The 26374-nt window shown below is 37.6% G+C and overlaps 1 protein-coding gene across 1 annotated transcript in view; it reads left to right on the plus strand.

Moving 5' to 3' along the window:
- The first annotated feature begins 2933 nt into the window (after positions 1-2933).
- SCAPER (S-phase cyclin A associated protein in the ER) overlaps positions 2934-26374 on the plus strand; it is a 171686-nt gene continuing 148245 nt past the window's right edge. The window contains exons 1-5 of the mRNA XM_069797892.1: positions 2934-3044; positions 5143-5218; positions 9373-9490; positions 16641-16711; positions 21906-22103. Coding sequence (XP_069653993.1) covers positions 2989-3044; positions 5143-5218; positions 9373-9490; positions 16641-16711; positions 21906-22103 — 519 coding nt within the window. The 5' untranslated portion in view covers positions 2934-2988. The remainder of the gene's footprint in view (positions 3045-5142; positions 5219-9372; positions 9491-16640; positions 16712-21905; positions 22104-26374) is intronic.

Raw genomic sequence — 26374 nt, forward strand, 5'->3', positions numbered from 1 at the left:
ATTGTTGCCAGGTTTAAGCAGAGCCCTCGATTAATGGAGGTTGTCTGCTGCGCTGTCCTGTCTCTTCCGTGGCAACAGCCATGTACAGCTCCCTGGTTAACCTCAAATTCTATTAACTGCGAAGAGCTATGACAGTTCATTTTGAAGATCTGAGAGTAAAATATTGCAATAAATCAGTAAATGTGTTATTGCAATTTCCTGCCCATATAAGAAATGTCTTTCTATTAAAAAATCTAATAGTGAGTTGAGTCTAATATATTTTATTGGTTTAAATGTTAAATTTCCCATCAGTATTTATATAAATCACATATACAAAATGTGAATTAAGGCATACTACTTGTGGCATGTGTAGATAAAGCAAATCCTGTAAGCATTAAAAACAGAAATAAGATTTGGTTTCTGAAATAGTACTGAAGATTCTTTGTCTTCTTTGTCTAATGCATTACTAACACCCCAAAAAAACTCTGCTGCCTATCTCAAGGGTTGACAAGTGTATCAGATTATACATTTAAGTGCCTAAACTGTAATAGCCTCCAAGTAAAAAATTCAACGTAAATGTGCGAAGAGCAAGTTTATTAATGACACGTTCATATGCCGAGATGACTCAAGATAGGAGGAAGAGGAAATACAAATAACTGAAACAATAAAGCAAGCTAAACCAAAAAGTCATTATATCCTATCCATTAGGAAAAAAAATCTGAAGCTCAGCAAGAGGCAAAGCATAGGGAATCATATTCTTCTCTTGGTAGTTAGCCTGTGTCAAAATGCAACCCAGACACTTCCCAGCATGCACTTAATTGGTCATATAATAAAATTCAAGATCATTCTGGTATGGATGCAGGGGAAAAAAAAAAGAGAGAGAGAGGCTCTCGTGTTCCCTCGATATTTTTAACCAAGTGCACAGCAAATGCATCACTATTGTAACTTGTAAGTAAAAAGAGAGTATCAGTGAAGCTATTTTTAAATCAGAATATGAGTCACGCTATATAAAAACTTTTTAATGTGCTGAACTTTCTGACTTTTCAAAAAAATCCCCCCTTCCCCCAAGCCAAATTGCATACAGTCTTTCACAAATCTGCTTGGAGCTTCTTTCAGTCACAAAGGAATTAATGTTAGAAGGTCATGTTCAACACAACTTCTTCTCTATGAGATCTGCAAATGTAAATCTCTTCCTGTTAAACTGTCAGCACGAGATCAGTTGTCCAGCAATACAAACAGTAGCTTCTTGACAGTTATTTCTAGCAAGTGAAGTTATCCATCTGGTGTTTACTACAATTTTTTTATGTTTCTACATTTTAGTTTTATAAATCACTGCCTAACTTGAATAAGCTTTAATTTTCTTCACTCTAATATATGTCATTTATACCCTTTTAGAATAAACGGATTTTCAGTAGTTTTTTTAGATAGGCTTCCGTTTTGACATAGTCTCCTAATTTTGTTTTTATCACTTGTAAACATTTTAAGCTGCATACGAGACGCTTAAGTGTATTTAAGACCTGCATGCAAAGATTATCCTTCCTTCTTCCATTATAAAAGTCGTTGGATTTTGGCATGTGGATTTAAGTAAGGGAAAAAACTGAGCAACAGTGTACTTATAAGGATGATCAGGTTCAAATACCCTGTGTTTGGATTTCAAAATGGCAGTCATTTGCTTTAGTAGTACCCAAATATGACTGAGTGTTCTAATCAATTGTTTTGTAACACCTCGCACAAAGTATCCTGAAGTATTTTAGACCCTGCAGACATTACAGACCTGGTTTTCTACATCTTTGCATTTAGTGCAGTTATTAATATCTGAGGAAGTAGGTTATAAAATGACACTTCTAATGTGGTATCTGATTTGGCATCGAACCAGAACAGCAGGATTTGACACAAGGTCCAGTACCACAGTGCTCAGCTCAGCCACACACCAAAGAGACAGTTGTGGAAGCTCAGACAAATGCCTGATAAATAACAAACAAGCTCATAATCGAACAGTGACAATATAAGGGATGTGGACAGGGTCTTCAGGGGCGACCTGGCTCAGCTCCCTGCTCCAAACCAGAGTTAAGTATATGTGTCATTTCTGAGAGATGTTTGCACTGCTGTTCTTGGGGACTTCAGCTGAAGCATGTATAATCTCCCAAGCCATCTATTCCAATCCTTGTATTATTTTTAACGTTTTAGAGATAGCAGCCTAAATTGTCCAGGTTACAATTTAAGGCCTCTTACTTCCTATTCCTGTCACAATGGGGGAAATGGATTATTCTTTCTCTTCACAACCATGCTTTTACATGCTTGAACGCTCCCACCACATTCCCTTTTGTCTTCTCTTTTGGCTAAATAGATTAAACTTGCCCAGTATTTCCTCACAAATCACGTTTTTCAGGCCTCAAATCCCATGAGAAGGGCTGGCCTCTCCACACGAGCCCCACCTGTCTCCAAGTACAGTGCCCAGGCGGGACACCGTACCCTAACTCACACCTCACCAGTGTTAAACCCCAGGATTAGGTCCTGTTTTGCTCTTTGCCAGCACATACACCCAATGTCTTGTACACGAGTATCTACTGGCTGGCACATATTTGACGTTCTCCTTTTTTCACCTCCCCACCAGCGGGGAAAGCGCTCGACGCTGAGGGACTGACCGCCGTCACCTCAGCGGTCCCGTCAGCCCGCGAGGGCCGAACTGACGGCACCTCAGGGCTTTCTCACAGGGCTGACGAGGCAGCCAGCCCCAAGCGACAGGCGGCCTGACACGGGCCGGGGAGCTGCAGGTTCCTCCGGTACGCGGTTCGGGAACCCTCTCCAGCCCTCGTGCCAGAGACGAAGGCGCCGCGGCCGCCTCAGCCCCCGCACCAAGCGGTAGACGAGCGGGCAAGGTAAGGGCAATGCCTTCGCCGGCACGGCGGCGCATGCGCGGCTCGCGGGGCCGGGCCGCGGCGTCGGGGGGGGGGGAGACAAGCGGGGCGGCGGCAGCGGCGGGCAGGCGGCCGCTGGTGGCGGGATGCGATGACATCACCGCGGCGGGACGCGCGCGGGCGGGACGGCGCGGCGTGGCGGAGAGCGTGAGTGGCCGCTCCGCGCGCCCCGGCGCGGGGGAGGGGTGCGGCGCGGCGGCAGGGCGGCGCGGGGCTGCGGCGGCGGGGCAAGATGGCGGTGGGCCAGCCCTCCTTCCCCCTTCCTCCGCCCCGCGGAGCCCCCCAAGTACTGCGGGCGGCTCCGGGTCCTCGGCCTTCCCGGGCGGCCCGGCCCGGCCCGGCCCGGCCCGGCGCAGCGCGGTGGCCGGCTGAGGGAGTGAGGCCTGTTGCTACAGGCAACCGGGAAAGCCCGTGTCGGCGAGCGGGCCCGGTGGGTGTCAGATAGGCCTCGCCGTGTGGGTGAGCTTGGCGGAGCGCCTTGCCTTGGAGCGGGGCTCCGGAGCCGCCCGGGTTGTCCCCCGCGGCAGCCCTGCCTCAGCCAGGTGGTGGTGGAGGGGGCCTGTCCCTTCCCACTAAGTGTCTCTTCCCCCGTCGCTCCCGCCCAAGCCCGCAGTCGTGAACGAAGTCTGTGAGGAAACTTGGAATTGCTCAGTCAGCGGGAGATTCCCGTGCTTGTAAACCTCGCTGTTAATTTGAGTTGCGCAGGTCCGCCTTTCTTGCGGTGTGGAAGTTGTGTGTATGGGAGGGTGGGGCACGCATCCTGAGAAAATTTACTGTAAACTCTTAAAAACCGCCATAAGGTGTGTAAGTATTTGGATTTTAAAAACTGTTAACGGCGTTCATAGTTTAAACTGATGGTCTTCCTTTGCTGTCAGAGAGAAAACCATGGTTACAAAACCTGACAGTATAGTAGGCCTTGCAGCATACTCGGGGGTAGGGCTTGTATTCTCTGCACATTTTTCTAAATACAGATTCTTGTTTTTAAATTATTTCCAAATGCACTGCAGTACTGGGAAAATACTTGGACCCTCAGGCTTTTTCTTCGAATATACATGTCAATTTAATGAGCTTTTATTACACCTGGATTATAATCAAGTTAAGTTGGTGGGCAAAAGCACAGTTTTCTAAGATGCCTCAGTGTTTGAAGACTCCTCATGCTGGGCCTATCCTGATGCCTGAAGTGATGCTGAAAGATAATCTTACTTTGTTTTCAAAAACTTGCTTCCTTCAACCAGCTGCAGAATGTTTCAGTTTTCTTAAGCTCAGTAGGTTGTCTTAAAGCATACAAACAAGTGCAAATCCTAACAACTGCCTGTTTGTTGACATAGGTTTTGGCTATTTACTTTTAGAAAAATCAGCAATTTACAAGGAATACAAGATGTAATATGAGAACAAGTGAGCAGCCCACTTGAAGCAGTGTCATTAATGTCATAAAGACCAACAAAATCCGACTTTGGATCTGATTAAAGGTTAACCTTGTTCTGTTACCTAACTTCTGATAATTTAAAAGTGTTTTTAACTTCTGGTTAGTGTCTGGCTCTTCAGAAGAATAAGAACTGTTGAAGGAGAGCGTACGCATTCTAATAGTAGCTGGCTAGAATTTATTTCAACCATGAAGCCAAGGGTTTAATTTTATTTCAGAATTATCGCTGTTTTGAAAATTCTTGATAAGCCTATAAATATTTAGTCCTGTGCACTTCTGCATTTGTTGCAATGGTTCTGTAGTTCAAAATGGGATAAAAGGATTCCCTTTCTCAGATTTGACTTCTACAGGAACTGTCACATTTTTTTTCAAAATGAGGACAGAAGTTTTCAATTTTATTTTGCTTCGCCACTAATTATCTGATACCAATTTCTTAGTATGTCTCTGATTCATTTTTCTTTCTGAACTAATAACCAACTTGCCCGGTCCTCTGTCACAGGAAAGATTATTCTGCTTGCCTTTCACTATTCCAGAGCAGTCCATGCAATGATTTGTTTTAAAGTTTTAATATTCTGTGTACTGTTTACTATCTTACTACATATACATTTACATTTTTCTGTATGGTCATTCTCTTTTTGTTTTCTTTTTGGGCCCTTGGCTACTTTTACTAAGGAGCAATGCAAACACTTAACAAATAAAACTATCTTCTGAAAAGCTTACTGTGATCATCTGATGTCTCTGACATAAATGCTGCTAAGAAGCTAAAATTAATTTTAGAAGTGGTTTATGTGAAAATAATTAATTGCATTTATTTTGACACAGGTATGAAAACTCAATGGGGTCGTCCAAAAACGTAATAAGTGAGCCTGTTGATGTGGAGGAAGGCTATAATATGATGGTAAGACATTCAGCTGCTGTAACAGTGTGGTAGGATTTTTCCTACTGCAAGAAAAACTAATTTTTCATTTTGGGATATACTGATAGATCAGTTCATTTGTACCTTCTCTCTGAAAGTATTGATTCTAGAAACTGGATCAACTTAATTTGTTAACACCATGATGAGAAACCTTCAAAAATGAATTTTACTGTAGAAGAAATTTGTTTTGTATCATTTCTATTTGTGTTACTATATTGGTTTATTTGCACTTTAAGACATTGTTTCAGCTGATTCCCATTTTAAACTGCTTTCATCCAACCTGTGCTCTAGTGTAAGACCATAATGTTTGGTTACACTAATAGAGTGGTGGTCTTTGAAGTAGCTGAGGTTAGAGCTGAAGTCATTTTCTTTGAGAATGCAATGGATGAAACTGGGGGGTTTGTTTATGGCAATGTGTGTATATATATGAACACCATTAAAACAAGAATCCTCATAAAAGGTCCTCTAATATTCACAGCCATGCAAAGAAGCAGTACAGACTAAATGACAAAAATCTGCTACTTAAGGCTAAACAAATTTGTAGTCACTCCTTTTGCCTAACATGATTGTGTCTAGAGCACTTTGATGAAGATAACTTCTTTGGATAGTTAAGTAGCAAATAGGAGGGATTCTGGTTGAGGGGGCGGACAAAAACCTATGTATCAGTATCATTTCACTCGTATGAAGGAGGGCATAAAGCTTACTCTTGTCTAGTCAAATGAAAAGACTGTGTTGATACCCACTATGGCCTTTGGCACAATAGTTTACACTTCTCTGTGGCTGTACATTTCATTATTGCTAACTGTCCCGTTAAGGCCTCCTTTAAGGCTTTGTTGTTTTCTTTTGACTGACATCTAAGTTATGGAGACTAGAATTTTAAGTCAAGTTCGAGTTTCATGATACAAAGTACTTGGAAATGTCATGTTGAGATACTTCTGCTTTCCTTGTAAGCGTTTCTGGCTTGTAAAAAATAAATAATTTTAAATGTCTGTTTGGTCTGGACTAATGGAAAGTTTTACACTTACATGGGAGTAATGATCTCCAAAAATAAGGATGAAAAACAACTGTCTTGGCAGCAGTTGTGCAGAAGGGAACCTTGGGATTATAGATTCTGTATGCGCAACAAGAGAAATTCTGCTTATATATTAGGAAGAGTTGGGTCTGATCTGACAGGGGACAGGAACTTGGGGGTTGGATGAGACCTGCAGAGGTTCCTTCCAGGCTTTGTTATTTTGTGACTGTGTAAGTTGTGCTACTTTATGTGTGATATGTCATGATACATGTGTTATATCGTAAGTGATGAAAAGGTAATATCGTATTGCAAAGAAACCTACCCCATGCATCATTTTGAGATGATTAAATGGGATTATCATCTGTAAGATGTGAATAACCTGTCCGCAGTGTTTAACGTTCAGAAGGTCTTCACTGAAGTATTTGAATCTGCTTCTGGATGTTGTGTTTCAAAGAGAGATGTGAATCAGTTGGAGACCATCTGGCAGAGAAAATCATAAGTGCTCAGATTCAGAAAACCTGAAATCTGAGATCTGGAAAACATGAGAAAAAAGATTAAAGGAATAGGGATGGTAAGCCTGGAAGATAGGAAGACCAATGAAGGATGAAATGGGACATAACAGCATGAAAAATAATAGGAAAGAAAAACATTCAGATGACTTCCAAGTCCTCCATGTATGGCAAGAATGAACAGGCTTATGCTGTAGGAAAGCCATAGTTAAATATTACGTAGATTGTGCCAAACGAACACTTTCCGCTGGTGAAGGATTTGAAAGAAAAGGTGCAATACATGAGGAAAGATTTATTTGTTTACTTATTCATTTTTGGCAGTTAGGGATGCCATAGATTAGCCTTACTTCCAGCTAAGATGAATGTTTGGGTATTTTTGAAGATTTGAGAATAAATTAATGCAAAATGCAGTCTGAATATTCTTCTTTTGGTTTAAGACAGACACATTTCAGAGGTGATTAAGTTAAAATTATTTGACTCTGTTCTGAAGTAAGCCACCACAAGTATTTACACTGGGAGTTTTTACAGTAGTTTAAAGTGATTTTAAAACAGTTATGTGACATTCGTGGGTCTTTAACTCTTAGATCAATGATGGAAAGTGTATTGTTAAGCAACAAGGGATTAAAAACCCCAGCCAAACTTGATTCAGCAGAAATAGTCATCTTACTAAAAATTCCTAGCAAGAATAGGCAATTAATTACATAGAACAGATCCTGGGTTTTTACATGCTTTGCTTGGGTTTCTTTGGGCCAAAATATATAATTTGCTTTATTTATTTCATTAGGTTTTCCAAAACTTCACTTACATAGCAGTGCTATTTTTTTCTTTGTTTTCGTTGTATTATGTGGTGATATCTCTAGGTAGGTCTGTGGAGCACTAGATGGCACACTGCAGCTTTGAAACATGCAATTGGGGACATCTGGATGAGAGAAACCGAAGTTAAATACTGTTATATAAGCATTGAAGTAAAAACAGTTTCTCAGTTGTCTTGCGTTTCCTACCACCTTAAATTATAGCCACTCATCTGCTGTATTCATTTTTACTGTATTTTCTTTCTAAATATGTACTAGTACTATAAAACTAAGTGGTTGCAGGCTTGAGTCATACAATGGTAAGAATGAAAAGAGGAAAAATGTGTCTTCTGATTAATGCTATAGAAAATAAGTCTGTTTGTGCCTGAAATAATATTTAGATTTATGTAACTTCTTTGTGGTTAAGTTTGTCAGTGTTTAAAGATAACTTGGTCAGCAGTTTTGTGCTATCACGGTATATAAATTTATCATTACAGTATATAGTTTGGCTTTGTTTCAAATTATTTTCTGAGGAATAACTTGATACACTGGAGAAGAGGCAAGATTTTATCTAATTGACATCTGTTGGTTGATAAAAATATTTCTTAATATATTTGGTTTCAAATGTCTTGCGATGGTGTATTTTGCAAGTGCAAAGAAACATGTTTATTAGGTAGGTGAAGTTCATCTTCAGTGTCTCTCATTCTGTCTTTGAACAGCTGCAGCTTTCTAGTAATAACAGCTAACTTCAGTTGCCAGGAAATACTTTCTAGGTTTTTGTCTTCTCAGTGAAAGAGAGGTGGGTTTTTTACACATTTCAGGTAGTTCCGATAAATCTCATGCCTTTCTCCAGGCAGTTGTGGTTTAAGCCCAGTCAGCAACTATGCACCACGCAGCCGCTCGCTCGCTCCCTTCCACCTGCAGTGGGATGGGGAAGAGAATTGGGAAAAAAAAAAAGTAAAACTCGTGGGTTGAGGTAAAGACAGTTTAATAGAACAGAAAGGAAGAAAATAATAATGATAATAATAAAATTACAATAATAATGATAAAAGAATTAGAATATACAAAACAAGTGATGCGCAGTGCAGTTGCTCGCCACTTGCTGACCGATGCCCGGTTACTTCCCGAGCAGCAATCTGTGCCCCCGCCCCGGCCAACTCCCCCCAGTTTGTATACTACACATGACATCCCATGGTATGGACTATAACTTTGGCCAGTCTGGGTCAGCTGTCCTGCCTGTGTGTCTTGCCTTCTTGCTGTCTGGGCATGAGAAGCTGAAAAATCCTTGACTTAGTCTAAACACTACTTAGCAACAACTGAAAACTGCAGTGTGTCACCAACATTATTCTCATATTAGATCCAAAACATGACAGTATATCAGCTGCTAGAAAGAAAATGAACTCTGTCCCAGCCGAAACCAGAACACAGCCTCTTCTGCAGTCAGCTAACACATGTGTTTTGGTCTCCTGCAGCTTTTATCTTGAGTAATTAGTTCTAATTAACACAAGCTAACTAAAACGTTTGTGAAGTCTACTGTGATGCTCTAGCAGCACTGACAATCAATTAAATGGAGGTTAAAAATGTGTGGTGTAGACATACACATACTGAGGGCTGGGTAGTAACTCTCATGTCATGTTAATGAGTCAATCTGCTTATGCAGAAAAATGTTTGGGAAAATGAATATGTACACCTGTTTCAAGTATTTGAGGAAAATTTAGTACCCGCGCACCCTACTTTGGATGAAATCAACATATCGAACCAAAAATTTATATATATATATATATATTTATTTTTTTTCCCCATCCCTGTATTTCTTATTTTCAGGCTTCCTTCCAACGCTCTAACAGCCATGACAAAGTGAGGAAAATAGTTGCAGAAGAGGGACGTACAGCAAGGAACCTAATTGCATGGAGCGTTCCACTGGAAAACAAAGAAGATGATGGTATGTATTCAGCAGTCTTCCACCAGCTTTTTCTACTTCCATCCCTTTGTCCACTGGAGTTGCTCACCTGGAAACATGTTTCTTACATAGGATTTCTCTATAAAAAAATAAGTCGTTATGTTTAGTGTACATAGTATAATTTTAAAGCTTTTTTACAAAATGCACCCTGCAGTTGACAGTTCACTTTATAAAACCTTCATCACGACAGATTAGAAACTGTTTTCATTTTGTCTGTAAGCAACATCTAAGACTGTTGTCTTGCTGATACTATCAAGATACTTGTGTAATATAATAATGTTGTCTTAAAGTGATATCTTGTAACTTGGGAATTCAGAATTGTGGGGATGGCTTAGAACAATCTAACAAATTGCTCTCTATGCTCTAAAACAAATAAGTTTGGAAGTTTCTTTTGGTATCACTTCAGTCTTTGGTAAACATCTGTGAAGAACTTTAAGACTTAAAGGGGATATGTGGGGACAGTTTTCCATAATGCAAGTCCTTGGAACAGTTTTGTTACTGTTGTAATATTCTCTTGTGCTATGATGACTTAAGGAGCCAGCAATTGATTTTAATTTTTAAGCTGCTCAAGCTGTTCCAGATGTCAGAATGCTGTTTTTGAGGGCTTAATCTCAAGTATTTTTGTAGCTCACATGTCCCTGTGCAGGTGCTGCTGCTTTTGAGACTTAGGCAGGAGTGTCTAAAAGTAAATTTTTTGCTGTGAAGGTGGTTGAACACTGGAACAAGTTGCCTGGAGAAACTGTGTGCAGTCTTTGTCCTTGGAGATACTCAAAACCTGACTGGACATAGTCATGGGCAGCCTGCTCTAGCTGACCCTGCTTTAAGCAGGGAGGCTGGACTAGATGATCTCTAAAGGTTCCTTCCAACCTCAGCTGTTCTGTGATTCTGCCAGTGAAAAAGATATTTCTATGAAAAGTTATGTCTAAATTACAAGATCATTAACCGTATGTCTGAAGCAAACTGACCCAAAGTTTAAACTGTCTTTGCCTTGCCTTATGCATTAAGGTATATTTGTGATTTTTTTTTTTTTTTTTTTTTAAAGCTGAAAAGTCTAAAGTCACAGAAGGCAAAGGGTTGCTTGAAAACCTATTTAGATGTTTGTACGTGGACATTTGTGCAGGTTTCATTAAGGAAATTGCATTCAGTTCAGAAGCCATAGCTGTACCTCTGTTGAACAGTGACAAGCAGGATGACAGTTAACTTATGTTTGTCAGCTAAACATCCTAAGCCTAATTACAAGTGTCCACATTTACAAGCTTTGGTTTCAGGTTTTGACCCTTTTAGTTCAGTATTGTCCCAGCTTAGGACGTTTTGTGCAGTGGCATTTTTAGAAAGCACTAACTGGTCAGCAGAAAAACAGGTACTGTGAATCTTTGTTAGCTACACGTAGGAAGAGAAAATGGAAATAATTTAAGACTTGAGCATAATCTAAGTAGAATGCATACCTCCCAGCTTTGGATCACATGCAACAGCTACTCAGTTTATTATCATGAATACGTGGATTTTTAAGTGGGCCAGTTTTTTGTTCTTGTGGCAGCTTCATTTACGGCTGTCTCCAGAAGATGCATTTATCTATTTGCTAGTCTTACATTTGCCTGCATGTTCTTGAGTATGTTAGTAGATCCATTGATATTATTGAACTAGTCACATACGTCATTTAAGCAGAATAGAAATGGGGCCCAAAGTATTTATAGATTCTGAATTACACTTTTGGGAAAGGTAGTAATATGAATGAGAATATGGAAAAGGAACATGGAGTGTATTTGTAACAGTATTTTTGAGCTACTTGTGAGCTGATTCAATTTCTGTTTAAAGAGTCTGCTTTTTTTGAATACTGCCTTGTTTGTAATAGTCTTTTAGAAACTTTCAAGTAACACTTTTCCCTTAAAAACGAGTGTATGTATGTGAGTTGTAGATGAATGTTTGCTCTAACATTTTCTGCCAACACATGAAGAATGAATGTAAAAGTGAATTTTTAGCCTTCATTAAAAAGTTGTTATGTATGATAATTAAAATCTAAGTAGCTATATTCATTTCCTTAATTTGGTTGTATTAGCACCATTGTAATTTTTAAACTTTCTGTCACTGGTGCTTTCTTCTTTTTAAAATTTCTTCATTAAATCATAGGTTGACCTTTTTGCACAATACAAAGGATCTGATGATAATTGCCTGATGGAAAATTTCCCTGTGGAAAGGAGCTTGTGGCTAATGAAAGTGGCAGAGCCAGATCCTTTTTCTCTTGACCCTTGTCTTGGCATGGAGGGTATATATGTTGGTGTCAGTGAGCTCTGATTCATTTTATGCTGATCTTCCAATATGTATTTTGTCCCTGAGGAATGATACAACAATATTATGAATTAGGACAGTTCTAACTCATTCAGGGGTTGTGTAAATCAGGCCAAGGGTTCAGGCTGCCTGAGCCAATCCTGCAACTCTTCTCTACAAAGCAGAATTTTGTCTTTGGGCAGTTTCTTCTGCTCATAATGTTCAGAGGTCTTGCTTTGGCAGTAACAGTGTGTGATTTAACATTTTATATTATATACTGTTAATCATTACGAGATTTTTTTTTTTTTTTCTTCTGCAGAAACAGTGAGGTATAGGCATTTGCTGTTACTAGTGGTAGTGTTATAGAGGGTTGATAAATTAAAATGCTGGATTCGTTTTTTCAGTTTGTATCCTTTCTTTTTCTATTTCCTTTAAAAATTGTATGCTTATGTCCTTCTTACCATTTACCTTTTTGTCTGAAAGACTTGTGTATTTTCTATAGAGGACATGGGTAAAAGAGCAATAAGGAAAAGAACTGTGATCAAAACCTGCTAATTCCTTAATGGATAATTCCTTAATGGATAATCCTTAATACATAATTCCTGTCAATAAGAAATATTTCCTTAAAAAGGAGAGAGATTTCTGGAATGGCAGGTCACACTTCTGTTACATGTTTTGGAGCAGCATGCACCCTTGTTATGTCAGATCTGAAATTCCTGTTACGAATATACATATATATAAATGACGTGAGAAAATCCAAAGCATGGTGGCAGTGGTCTAGAAGAGGTCGTGACTGTTAACACATTTCAGCTATTGAAATTAAAATACTCCTTCACAGAATTCATGAATATGCAGCAGATTCTGCTGGATAGACTAATTAACGGTACAGTTGACTTTGTGTCCTAGGGTGAGAGTCTTATAACTGTGAAAAATTCACTAGTCTGATACTCTGTCTCCAGAATTAAATTTGCATTCCAGACCTCTGGCTACCAATTGCCTGTTGGAGTCACTTAGATCTTGCCCACATTGGAAAGCTGTGATCATTCTAATAGTGGATTTCAGAGTTTTTTTGATGTAATTATTTTATATACCTAGCATGAAATTTGAGGCACCGCATGCAGATAAGCACTACACACAAATTTTATTATAAAATCGAAGCTATGATATTAGCAACAGTTAAAACATCCCAGAGGCTTGACATTTAAATGTTAATAGAAGGTAAGGTACCTTTGGAACTTTTAAGAGATGTGTCCAAAAAATTGGAAGAATCTTGTATTTGTAACTGTTCCCTTCTTATTTCCTATTTGTTTAAAATCATTTGGACTCTTGCCATATAGAATTCATTTGTAGAGTAAGCATTTCAGGGTAAGGAAACATACTTTATTGGTTGAAAGGTACCTGGCACACTTTGGCGAGCGTGCAGTATAATCTACTGCTTTAGCAAGAGTCTGATGGAGTAAAAAGGTTTTGCAGTATGTGATGAAAGTCATGAAACTTGGCTCTCTTTGGCCAGTAAGGAAGTTGTAAGAGTCATGACTGAAAACATTGTGTGTAAGCCCTAGCAACAGTGGATCTGATCGTAACTGGCAGGATATAACATGAAGGGAAGGGTATCTTTAAGGCTCACAAGTTTCAAACCTTGAATTTCACTGAAATGAATGGGAATCCAGTCTAGTGCTGATAGGTGAATACAGGGCCATTATATTCTGGATAAGACAGTGACAGTGATTTGTAGAAGTAATTTTGTGCAAAATGCATTGCTGTAATTCAATCTGGAGGTGGAAAAACATGGAGAATTTTGGTGATGTTCATGCCTCCAGATCCTTAGCGTTGTACGGTTAGAAAAATCGTACCTACTACTGCTCTACAAACTTCTAAAAAGATACAGTTTATAATAATACTAGAAACTTCAATATGCGTCCTCAATTAAGGGATCAAAAATAATCGGTCTCATCTGGTTGCTTCCTCCAGGCAGATGCCTCTGCCTTACTTTAAATGAGGTCCAGGCAACTAGGTCTTACCCAAGCCTCATTTTTGCAAAAATGTTTCTTAAGATGGGCAACTGCACCAGCTGGGCTAGTAAGATGGATTCCAGAGTACAGACTGGTTGTATGTAGCAGTGGCACTATAATGTAGACTGACTGTCTTACAGGTTTTACAGATGATACGGAAGAAGAGAGGTGACAGAGTAGATTTCTCACACTGTGTATAAGAACTGGAGGAAAACAGCAGAATGCTCACCCAATTGTATCCTCAGATTCATTCAAGGAGATGAAAAGAAGTATTAACTGAAAATTGTTACTGTTCCTGCTGAAGGTCTGATGATGAACAGTGTCAAAGACGCTGAAAAGACACATCAGCAGTTGATCTCTACCGTAGTGAGAACAGAAATGAGGGTTGCTATTAATTACTAAATTTAAAGGTGATTCCCACATTTCTCGTATCAGTAAAACTATCCAGAAGAGAGAGGTGAGGGATGATTGTTGAGATTGTTAGTATAAAAGATAGTTTTTGAAAATAGTTTATCAATGGCTTTTTTTTTTTTTTTGGAGATATTAGCACCTCAGCTTTTTGTGACAGGAAGTCTTGACAAATCATAAACCCTGTGTGCTTCATATTTAATTACGAGACAGAGAGGAAATGGACTTCAAGTGTAAAATATGACTGTAGCTCCCTGAATGCTGCAAAATTTTGCTACTTTATATATCTCACCTTGGCAACTTAATAGCTGATGAGATTATTATCTTTGGTCACTATTGTTCTTTCCTTAAAATTCAGTAAATTTCTAGCAGGTAATGCCCTTTGTATGTCATTGAGTTCCTGTGCATCTCATAGCAATGCTAGTATTCTGTAGTTACATACCAGTAGTCACTGAACGTATGCCTAATGGTTGAGCAATGCTCTTGTATTGTTACTACTTGTGAATATAAAAGGACAAAAGCAGAAGGGAAGATGTCTTCTAATAACTAGAGGCTCTTAGTAGAAGAAAAAGAACAATAAAGCTTGGAAATGTGGCTGCTGCTGAAATACAAAACTTTTTGGCCCATACACCTTAAGAAAAAATTAGTCCTTGCCACACACTATTTGCTTTTAAATTTGCAAAACCTGGTATTTACATAAGTTTAGTTTTCTCTAAATGTCTGCCTTATATAGAAAGTGCCAGAAAACTTGCTTTTGTCTTTACAGGGGACTTGTTCAGACATTTCCCAGTTCTTAGATGATGGATTAGTATTCTCTTTTTTGTAGAATCTAAAGAGACTGCAACTGGGTTTTTTGTTCATCTGCCCTTTTTTAATTTTAACATACCCATATTTGTAAGCCTTTTCACTGTGCAAGTTCTGTATGCCATTGTGTTCAAAATCTTGTCTTTGCAGAATGTAAATCATGTCAGAAGAGAGACTTTGGAGACTGAAATATTTCAGTTATCATAATTCTGACATGGAACTAATCTGCAGTTTAAGCTTTTTAGTGAATAGGAAGTTTTTATACCTACAGTAGCTGAATCAGATTTTTTCCTGAGTGCTGCTAAATTGAGTTTAATATATTAATTTGTAGCTGTTGTTCTGGCTAAGGTAGCATTTAAAAAATGAATTATGAAGCAAATAATTTTTAATTTGTTTTAAAATTAAAGGCCTTGTTCCTTGGAATAGCCAGTGGTGCAAACCAGCTGTACAAACCAGCTGTACAACTGCTTGATTAAGACAGGTTTACAGCTGCTGTACATAGTCAGAGCAATGTAAAACAGCTGGACTGTGTTAGGGAGTTTGGCCTAAGAACTGTTAAAATCTCAGCTGGACAATTCTGAAATTCAAGAATGATCTCTATGGTCTAGGAAGGAACTGTATTCAACTAATGCATTTATTTGCTTGGCTTCATCCAGCTACATAATCTTGAAACTTAGATGTAATCCGTGCTAGAGAGTACTCTAGCCATAGTTAGTATTTTGTCTTATGTTTTTGGTAATTGGATCCTGTGATTTTCATGTTGTGCAAGTTAGATACTAAGTTGAAGGAATAAAACTTCAAAAAAAATATTTTTTTTTTTAAATTACCCCTGAGCAAATCTCAAAGATTAAATGCAAACATGTCAGGTAGGTCTAGGCTAACACAAATTTATCTATGCAAAGATAATTTTTAATCAGTTAAGAAATTGCTGCCACCACAGCATGGAGACCTGAAATCATCCTTTCTGACTGTGGGAATTTAAACTGATTTTGGAAGCATAGTTGCTAAAGTCTCTTTATATAAGCAGTGGAGGGAGACAGCTACATTTGAGAAGGCATTTCAGATCTTAAGGGGATTGACTCATGCTCTGTGAACGTTTTTCTCTCTTCCTTTGGCTACCTAAATGTAGATGAACTAAATCCAGTTCTAAGTTCTGTTTTTCCCCATCTTTCTTGGCAGAAAATACGTAAATCTATTGGTAGGTTGTGTGAACAGTTTGAGAAAAACTAAATTACTACATTTGTTTTTCCTAAGAAAGATATGCCTTGTTTTACTTATGTAATATCTGATTGAACAGTCATTCAAGAGCAGACTTTTTTTAATCTATATAGAAAACTAGTATCATATTTGACATGTAGGTTGTAATGATATGATTTTCAGAGGCACTGAGCACTTAAAGGTAGATTATCTTTGTTTAATGAAGTCTGTAATTCTTGCCTTTCTTTGTAATTTTTATTCATTTTTTGTGTGTTTTCTGGCATTATCCACGTTCTGAACTGTGGAATATATATTTGGAATGTACAACTTCACAAACCTGTTAACTCATCAATTGTGCCTATATCAGTACATTGCAAGATGAGATAATGCGTGTTTTAGAATGCTCTATCTAATTAAAATCATTATTGTTGATTAAAACAACACAGGAAAATCAAAATGGCAAGCTGGTGGAAAAACAAAGAGAGTGGCTCAAGGAGCACACAAGACTGCAAAACAGGTATCTGCTCATTTTTTATTATGACATAAAATTTACAACATAAAAATGTTTTGTGATATTACTGATACATTACTGGCTGTATAATACATATATAAAACGGTGCATTGTATTTTTATTGTTTTTGTATTTTTAAAGCATACAGGTTTCAAAGTCAAGTATTCAGAACTTAAAAAATGCCAGAATTTAGGTTATCTTCCTCAGCCTTTACTTTTAGCACTTCCTAACCTCTGGATGCATGACTTTTTGGCATTAAAGTTACTTTAAGGAAAGTGCTGTTCAATAAAATGATACAGGATATTCTCCCTATAAGCATGCTGCTTAAACAAAGGCTACCTTTCTGGCCATTTTCTAATTTAAGGAAATGCTGTATTTCTTGACCTCATGTGTTACTGGCTGAAGTCAGTATATCCTATTTTGGAAAAAATTAGTCCAGGTGAGTAAAATTTCCGAGAGTTATGACTGGTGTTACGGACACACGAGTGTACTGCCACAACTGGAAAGCAAGTCTGAATGAGAAGTGTCAAGAAGAAACTGCTCTTATTTTTATTCATGTTTTTTCTATGTCACTGACAATCTTTATTACATTAATAAAGTAATACCTCTTTCTTCATGTTTAATATTGTTAACAGTTGCTTTGCTTTGATTAATGGATTTAGCCATTAGTATGACTTTAGCCATTTAGTATTTTGAGACAGTCTGTCAGAGTTTGATAATATGACATATGGAAGATGGTTTTTTTTTTTTTTAGGGGGGGGGGGGGGGATAATTCTGCTTCCTTAGAGGTGTATTTGCATCTTTAAAACATAGGTGCGTTCTTTTCCCAACTTAGTTTAGCAACTATTAACCTTGTGTTTTCTCTTCATGTACTAGTATGTTACAGACACTCTGTATCCTGGTGGAATTTTGTTGATGTAGTTGGGGCTCCCTGTAAGGGTTTACCCTCAGAACCTTTTGGGTGCAAGAGTAATGTGCTACATAGTTTGGGTTCTGTCTATTTTAGTCTCTTGGGTTTACGTAAATACTGAGTTTTCTGGAGAATACTTGATTGTTATTCAGTGGCTGTGTGTGGGATAGCTATACTAAAACTATATTGTAGAAACTGCATTCCTAGTGGGTACAATTAAGGTTTGAAATGGACTGCTGAGTGTCTATGCATCTTGGCACTTCAGTTTGGCATTCAGCACCTTTATTTCTGCTGCATTTCAGACACTGGATACTGCTGTAAATTGGTGGCTTTTTTTGTTACTTTTGTTGAGCCTTCAGTTTTAATTTTCCTTTACACATAAATGGGCTGCTAATCTCAAGAAAATAAGCTTACAAGAACCCTTTTGTATAATCTTATCAACCACATCTTCCTCTCAGTAGGGTGCTGGCAAATATACATTCAATAAATTTTGGCATCCTGAGAATAAATATACACTTCATACTTTCCACAACTCCAAGGCAAGTTACTGAAACTATTTTGGGGGGAGGGGAGATTCAGTTTTAACATCACTTTCATCATCCACACTGAGTTACTTGAGATGTAAGAAGGAATATTCCTGTGTTTCTTAACTTCAAAAGCACAAAAGCTTTGCATTTTCTGCAGTTGAAGGTTTGAACGATCACTGCAAGTGAGATAATATCAACTAGCCCCTCTGAATCTTTGTTGTTCTTGGGCGGGTTTTGTTGTTCTAATGAGGACAAGCTTCAGTGTAGGCCTGCTAGATCATGTCTGTATAAGCCATTGTCACACTTCGGGTAAACACACATGTTATTTGAGGCGGGGGGCGGGGGGGAGGCCAAGGCAGGCTATTTTTTGGTGTGTTTGTAAACACTATGATTGATTTTTTTAAAAAATATTTTTAGTGTGCAATAGTCTTCAAATTTGTTGAACAAATATTAAATTTTGGATAAGTGTATTGTCAAAGGCTAAGGGCTCCGAGATCACTTAGGAGATTCAAAAGTACTTACATCCAGTTCAGAATGATCTGTAGAAGTTTGCAGGATTGGAGCTTTAGAACTCTGTTCAGAAAAACTTAATTCTGTGTACTTGTGTCTTGTCAGTGGAAAGAGGCTTGTGCCTCAACTACTAACCAAAGTGGAAAATCTGCTAAGAGTTAGTTGGAAGCACTAGACACAAGGATCTAGGTGGAGCTTATGTGGCTTGGGTATAGCTCCTTCTTGGTGAAGGTGTGAGATCATTGCCTTATCGTTCTTCAGACTGCAGCGTTAGAAATGTTTCGTCCTTTGCCTGTAAGTTCCCTCAGAATACCAGAGAGATCCAGAGATGATAATCTCTGGAAATTGAGTTTCACTATTGCATCACTCTCAAACTGAGCATGACGCTGAAAAATATCATCTGGTCAAAAGTATGTACTTCTAGTAAATACTGTTTAATTAGAACTTAATTCCAGGAAGGATGAGTAAGAATAATAAAGCTATAGCTGTACATCAGCACTAGAGTCTTGAAAAGTCTGTACCTAATCCAGCATTTCTTCCTTTTCACAGTGAAAAGTTAGTTTGATTCATTGGAAAATTTACTTAAAATGCTTACAGGTAAAGATTCTGCTGAACAATATACAGATTAACTCAGAAATCCTGCTTGCATTAAACATTTGTACAGAACGTAGCAGTCTGTGTAGGATACTAGTAGTATCTTTATATTAAAAGTAGTCTTTGCTGCAACTAATAAATTTAAGTGAGTACTGGCTTTCATTTCAGTAAAGTTGGTGCCAGTCAAACTTGATTAAGTTTGAGAGTAGCTTGCTGAGTTTTATCTTTTTTTCATGGAATTTCTGGAGACTGAAGTGCCAAACATGGAACATGATTTGGGTGGTTCTCTGAAAATTCACTTCTGTTTCCTTGAGTGGCAGATACCAGGCTGTGACAAATTCAAATGTACAGTCTTAGAACTGACTTGTATCAGGAACTTAAAATATTATTTCTATTAACTAACCACCAACTTAATGCTTACCTGCTTGTGTGATTGTGTTTACAAGAAATTCAGTAGTTTAGGTGTTAGCATCCTTTCAGAGGCGTTCTACTGGAATATGAGTAACTGTAAATGTTGCTTAAGTTTTACTTAGACGCTGGAAATCTGCTTACAGGGATAATAATGGAACTGCTACAGCTTACTTAGAGTAGTTAACATGGTTCAACATGCTGTTTTCCTAATTAAAATACGGCTGACATATAAGAGAGATGATAAATGGATGCCAAATACAGTAGATGGCTAACATTTGTTCCTAAATTTCAAAACATATTCCATGTTTAAAGATATATTTGAAAATAGTGGGAATTATGCATGGTTCCCATTCCAAAACAACTGATCCTTTATATCAACAACATTAGCTGAACAAGTAGAAACCTAATCGCTTTACTAAGGTCACATTTGGTAAATACAGGCAGCAAAAGGTAGCACTGTTATTTCAGTACAGTTATTTATGATTCGGTAGTTAAGGTTGTGTCATTATAAACTGTATTTTAAAGGAGCTGTAAATTAGCCAGTATAAGCTTTGCTTTAAAGGTTTATATACAAGGCCTCAGCTAAGAATTCTCTGTCTCCATGTATAAACTTACCTGCTATGAAACTCATCTTTTGGCACAAAGAAATAATGTTTCCTAGCTTTTTACATAGGGGACAAAAAGGCTTGAATCCCAGTCAGTTGTTTTGCTATTTACAGTATTTCTAGTTAGTGATTAGATATTCTAATTGTAAACTCCGTGTAATGGCTTGCACAGTGTTGGTTTCGATCGTTTTTATTCAATCACCAAAAGTAGAGTTTTTAGAATGGAATTTTGCAGTAATCCCTACAAGTGTACTCCAGTAAGAATAGATTTTTCTGGAGATCTGTGCCACAGTGGACCAATGTATCAAAACTGCGTTAAAGGCGCTATTAAAATGTATGCATTAATGAAAAAAAACCCAAACAAACCACCACCCCAAAACCCAGACTCTTGTAGCATGTATCACAAAATGGCATACAGCTGGGCATCAGTTTGGGTTTACTGGAGGTGCTTATCCACCTGGCTACTACAGAATACAGAAGCTTACAGAAGTCTGGCATGGTAGCAGGATTTTTCAGTGTTTTTTGTTGTGGGAGAGAATTTCAAGTTTAATAAGGACAGTGTTTTGGGGCCAAGTACTGATTTGGTATATTCAGCCAAATAGGCATGCTTCAGAATCATTTGGAATATCCTTTGCAGATGAGTGAGTCTGTCAAGGAGACATATCCCCATATGAGTGACTAAGCTGAACGCACAAGGTCAACTGATACATAACACTCAGGTGGCATAACAGTACTTCCAAGTAGGTACGTAGTGATTCCTGCCTGAGCCACCATTTGTGAAGACAGTCGGATGTTTTCCCTCTGCTCCCGTCACATACAGCATTTTGGCAGTACTCTGCATCTGTGCAGCAAAGCAGTACTAGATCAGTTAGTCTGCATATTAACACTAAAAATCAAAACAGATTTGTTGTAGTTAAAGCTGTTAAATTAGAACTTAAAACAGCATGAGGACACTTTCAGACTTGGTATAAGTAGGAGCAACTTGATTCATTGGCACACCACTTTTATTGGGTTGAATTGAGCTTGCAATGTTAACAATATGGTGAGTGGAAATCCTAGTACAAGTAGTTTTCTAAAGTGTGGAAGCTTCGTTTTGTAACTAATTCAGTGCTTGCTGGCATCTCCTTTGCAGTGTAGCCATAACATATCAATCAAAGGGCTAGCCACATCAGCATTTCACTGACATTAATACTCATATATTAGAATGAGGGTTTAAAAATGATAAAGTCGTATGTAATGTCTTGGTAATAGAATTTAACTGTGATGGAATACTGCTGGTATGATTATTAGTAAAATGTAATTTTCATCTCTGGATGCACATACTTGTCAGAATAAGTAATACAGGATACGTAATTAGAAAATGTAGTTTTCCAGTGTGCTAAGAGGCAGAATATCTTGTACTGTTGTGTGATGCAAATGTTGGGTTATAAATGTCAAAGAAACAGAATCTAGTTCTACACAGCTGCTGCGTATATTTAAGATAAGAAAGTGTGTTTTAAAAAAACTCGTTAGTGGGCTGATGTAGTCTTCAGTGAAAAATTTGTTTACAAATGTTTGAGTACATTGGAAAAGTGTGTGTTGCACAGAAACCCAACCCCTTACCGTATTTGTTTGTTGTTTTCTGTTCTGTCTTGTTTTTGCAGAGCACTACCATAGACTGTAAATTAACAGCAGCAGCAGTGGGAGATAAAAACTTTGACAAAAGCCCAACAAAAACAAGACAGCCTCGAAAAGTTGATCTGCGAGCTCGATACTGGGCATTTCTTTTTGACAATCTCAGACGGGCAGTTGATGAAATCTATGTTACATGTGAATCGGATCAGAGTGTTGTAGAATGCAAGGTAAGTCTTCAGCTGTTCTTTGCCTGTTGTCATGTGGCTCTTACTGTGCTTTTTTTATACTTCACAAAAAAGCCAATTGGGGAATTAGAGCTTCAGAGACATGTTACTTTTTGATTTGTATTTAGTGAAGCATTGTAAATAGGAAAGCTGACAGCATATTTATTCAGATTTAAGAAGATGCTTTCATCTTGGGCAATGACTGATTATTGAAGTGTAAAACTTGTAGTGATATACATAATGTTATTAGATCTCAGTTTTTGTATGAAGTCAGTTTTTACTTATTGAGTTCCAATTTTGTTAATTTTCTGACTGAATACCGATTAATTTATTTTTTCCCGTAAACGTTCTTTACTGTAGGTGGCACTGTTGTGATTCGGTCTTTCACATTGGTTTGCTTCCTGCTAAGTGGCTTAATTGTACATTGCTCCCTTTTTGCAGTGGTAGTTATCACTCTTCTGACTCTATCTGTAGTGTTAAGAAAGTGGTTTGTGGCCAAGCGTAAACAGTGTCTGGTTGGGATGTTACTGTAAGGTGCACTTCCTAATTTCAAATAACGGTGTATGTAATAGCTTGTGCATCTGGTTTATGTTTTATGTGTAGAAAGGCCATTGTGACTTAATAAAAATCACTCATTCTTTAGAAACGGAATTTATCACAAGCACTAAGAGAAGCCAGAAGAATACATTATAAAAGAAATGTTAAAGATATGACTTAATGTTTTCATATTAAAGATGGCTGAAAACTCAACACATTCTGGAAATGATTATCTAATCACTGTAAAAAATAACATATGTCAATTTAAGTGAACTTTTTTCTTATCATATGCATCTAGTTCTCTGCTATAATCAGACATGGCCAAATTGACTTTGAGATTAGCGTACAAATCAATTTCATTGAAAGCAGGTTTGAACAGTAGCTAGAGGCTTCCAAATCACTGGTTGGTCTAACACAATTTAAACTTTTGTTACTGAACTGTCTTCCTGCTCAGGAAACTTCTCTGGAGAATTTTTTGGTTTAAGAAAATCAGTCAGCCTTGCATGGTAATTAGATTACCATTTTAAACTTTTGTGACTGAAAGAACAGAAGCTTATTTGTATCATTATCACATATTTTTGGGGTTAGATATCATTCAGCATTTTAATCATGCTACTTGATCTGTTCTCGGATGGAGATATTACATAGCCTAAGTGAAAAGTCTTCATTTTAGTAGATGCTTGACAATGATGTATGTATCTGTGTGTATCAAGTTACTTGTTTGCAAAACAGAGGTGGAAAAAATAAAAATGAGTAAACAGGGAAGTCCAATGTCATGTGTTGTAAAACTTAAGTAACATTCATGTTGCTTTTACCTTTTAAAAGATCTTTCTTCTTAGCACAAAAAGTGCTTTACTGGAGTAGCTGGAATATGCATTTGTGCTATGGTCATTTGTTCGTGAGACTTTCTTTTAAAGGTTACTGTTAAACGACGATTATTACTCTTTTGATAAATTACTAAAATTTCTGTTAATTAAGCTGTGAAGTATAAAACTGTTGAGCCTTGCAAATTACTTTTACTAATAATGCTTCACTTCTCTCAATTCTGTTGATTGTCGTTATTTATTTTGGGGTGGTTATTGTTGACAGATACAGTCCAGTTTCTACCAGAGGTGAAGTTGTCAATGTGTTCTAGCTAACCAGTTACATGAGAATACTTTAACTGCTGTCTTTTGAAGTGAGTGCTTTACATTACTCTTAACAGATAGGCATATAACATTTTTGGTACTACATACATAGGCTTCGACTAGGGACTCATCAAACTTGTTGTTAGTGTGGAGGTATGTTTTAATTTTGGATGGAATATTAGTGATAATGAACAACAGGTCCTTGTGGAAACTGCGAGTCTTCCTCACTTCTGGTCCTGAAAAGCCAGTGCTTGCTGTCCTCCATCAACTGAAATATCTTGTCTAAGTGCAGCTTTCATGTTATGGAATATATAGAAAGTGTTTACTGTAGTACCTCAACCTTTTAGGAGTTCATAAATTAAAAATGTGATCTAGTCTCAGAGTTCAGTTGGCAAATGATAATTATTAAGAAGCATTCGTGACGTTTCAAGAATTCATGTAGCTTAGTAGAAGGCCTATGTCCTGCCTTAAAAATAGCTTAATTCAGTCTTTAGTTTGATCATTACAATTTGTCCATGTGTGAGTCAGTTCAGGTAAATAATTATCATTTGCTTATCTAAAATACTTGCTCTGTTGCCTTGGCTTTGGTAGTCCTGTGTACGTTGCTTTCATGTTACTCCCAAGCACCAAGTTTCATACTTTGTATTGGCTGTTCTGATTGTGCCTGGTCCAACCTTGCAAGAGCTCTGGTCATGCCTTTTCTTGCTACTTGAAAATGTTACAGCAATTAACAGAATCTAGATTCCCTGTTTTGTGTCAGCTTGGGTGTTCACTGTTGCAGCAAAGACAGCTGTAGCAAAGGTTCTGGGTGTTTTTCCAGGGTGGGCTCCAACCGCTTGCATGTGCAGGACTGGGAGGATACAAAGTGATTTTATGGCTCTGAATGAGGCATATGTGAATAATTGCATAATATGAGGCATAATATGAATTCTGTGTGGTCTAATGAGGTATCTCCCTAACTCTGCTATTGTTGGTATAATACCGATAATGCAGATGTGGCATGGCAAAATATGTTAAGCTTCACTGGCACGAAAATGTCTATAATGTGTATAATCCTTTTCTTAGGCTTTTGGACTTAGGAGGCCAGGTTTAATGCAGTCATAGCATGTGTCTTGTCTGTCCTTGTATAGCAATGATTTTCTGTCATCCCTGCCTTAACTTTTAATATCAGTGGACCAATTTAAATTAATTTAGTCATAGATTTCATGAGAGTAGGTGACTAGCTTGGAAGAAGGCATCCTGTTAAGGTTCACATTGCAGAAAAAACTGCCACTCAATCTTTATTAGACACCAGGGAATTCAGAGAGAGAACAAGAGAACATGAATGCACCAACAGAGGGAAGAGGGATTGTGTGTGTGGTTGTTTTTAATTTTGTTGGGTTTTTTTGTTCCTTTTTTTTTTTTAAGTAAGAATTAATTGAAGTGCATGTCATTATGTCATTTCTGGCACCAGAGAAACCAGTAAGGAGATCATGGGAAAACAGGCTCCACAGTTTGCAGAACCACTTAGGCTTTTTTTTGTGGTGGATTTTTTTGTTTGTTTGTTTAATTTCTCTTTGGGCAGGAGGAGTTTAGCTAACTCATGCTTTTTCCATTTTTATGTATGATAGTACTAATCTTCTCTGAATATTTTAATTTTAGGATGAAAATTCCATTTATAATAAAGTTTTACTAGAGTTCATGCTAAAAATGAGAATGGATTAGCTTCACTTTTAGGTTCTATTTTGCAAACTTTTTTTTACTACATAGAAAAGTATCTAGAGGTTAAAATGTTACAAGAGATACCAGCCAACACATAGCTCGGTTGAAAATGGATTGATGTATTTCTGCTATACCTAAAGAATTGAGAGGATTTTGATAAATGACAGTTCCATATTGCTGCATTTACTTTTCAAATTCATTTGACAGAATATCTTGTTAGCTCTTTTCATGAAGTACCAGTTTTATTTTTACTACTGGACATGTGTGGGAAACAATATTAAATAAGCAACCAAAATGGTTAAACTGTTAACCTTTCCTTCTTTGTTTTTTTAAGTGGGATTTTGAAAAATCCTTTTTTTTAAGACAAATCCATGTTATCAAAAACTTCCTTAATTTCAACTTTTAAAGTGGTATCTCCTCAAACTTATGTCTTGGTCAAATAGGCACGTGCTGTGTTTAGTTGTATAAAGATTTTCTTAAAAGAAAACCCATGTAAAAATGAAATGTGACAACTTACAGCATCTCAAACCTTCAGATTAACTTGGTATACAAGTGCTGGGTGGTGTTTTTTTTTTTATAATTTTGTACCTTTTGCTGTCATGTATTCTTACAAGTTGGTATAGTTTTATTGATTACATTGTCACTGAAGATAATGTTTGATGCTCCCAAATTGGAAAGGGCTCTGGTGGCTGGTTGTGGTTGAAACTGCAGACGGAAGGGTTGTGGTAAGGATACAAACAGTGGAAATGTGTGTAAGAGGATCGTTGCGTATATTTTCTCTCAGCTTTGGGCACTGCTGAAGTTGGTATTTTGCTATTGATTTGGAATTGAGAGACCTCAAATCATATATATAGATATGCCTTTGATGCTTTGTGTATAAAGATATAATGAACATGGTTGAATTGTTTC

This window comes from Haliaeetus albicilla, chromosome 12, assembly GCF_947461875.1.
Source record: "Haliaeetus albicilla chromosome 12, bHalAlb1.1, whole genome shotgun sequence".
Classification (NCBI taxonomy): Eukaryota; Metazoa; Chordata; class Aves; order Accipitriformes; family Accipitridae; genus Haliaeetus; species Haliaeetus albicilla.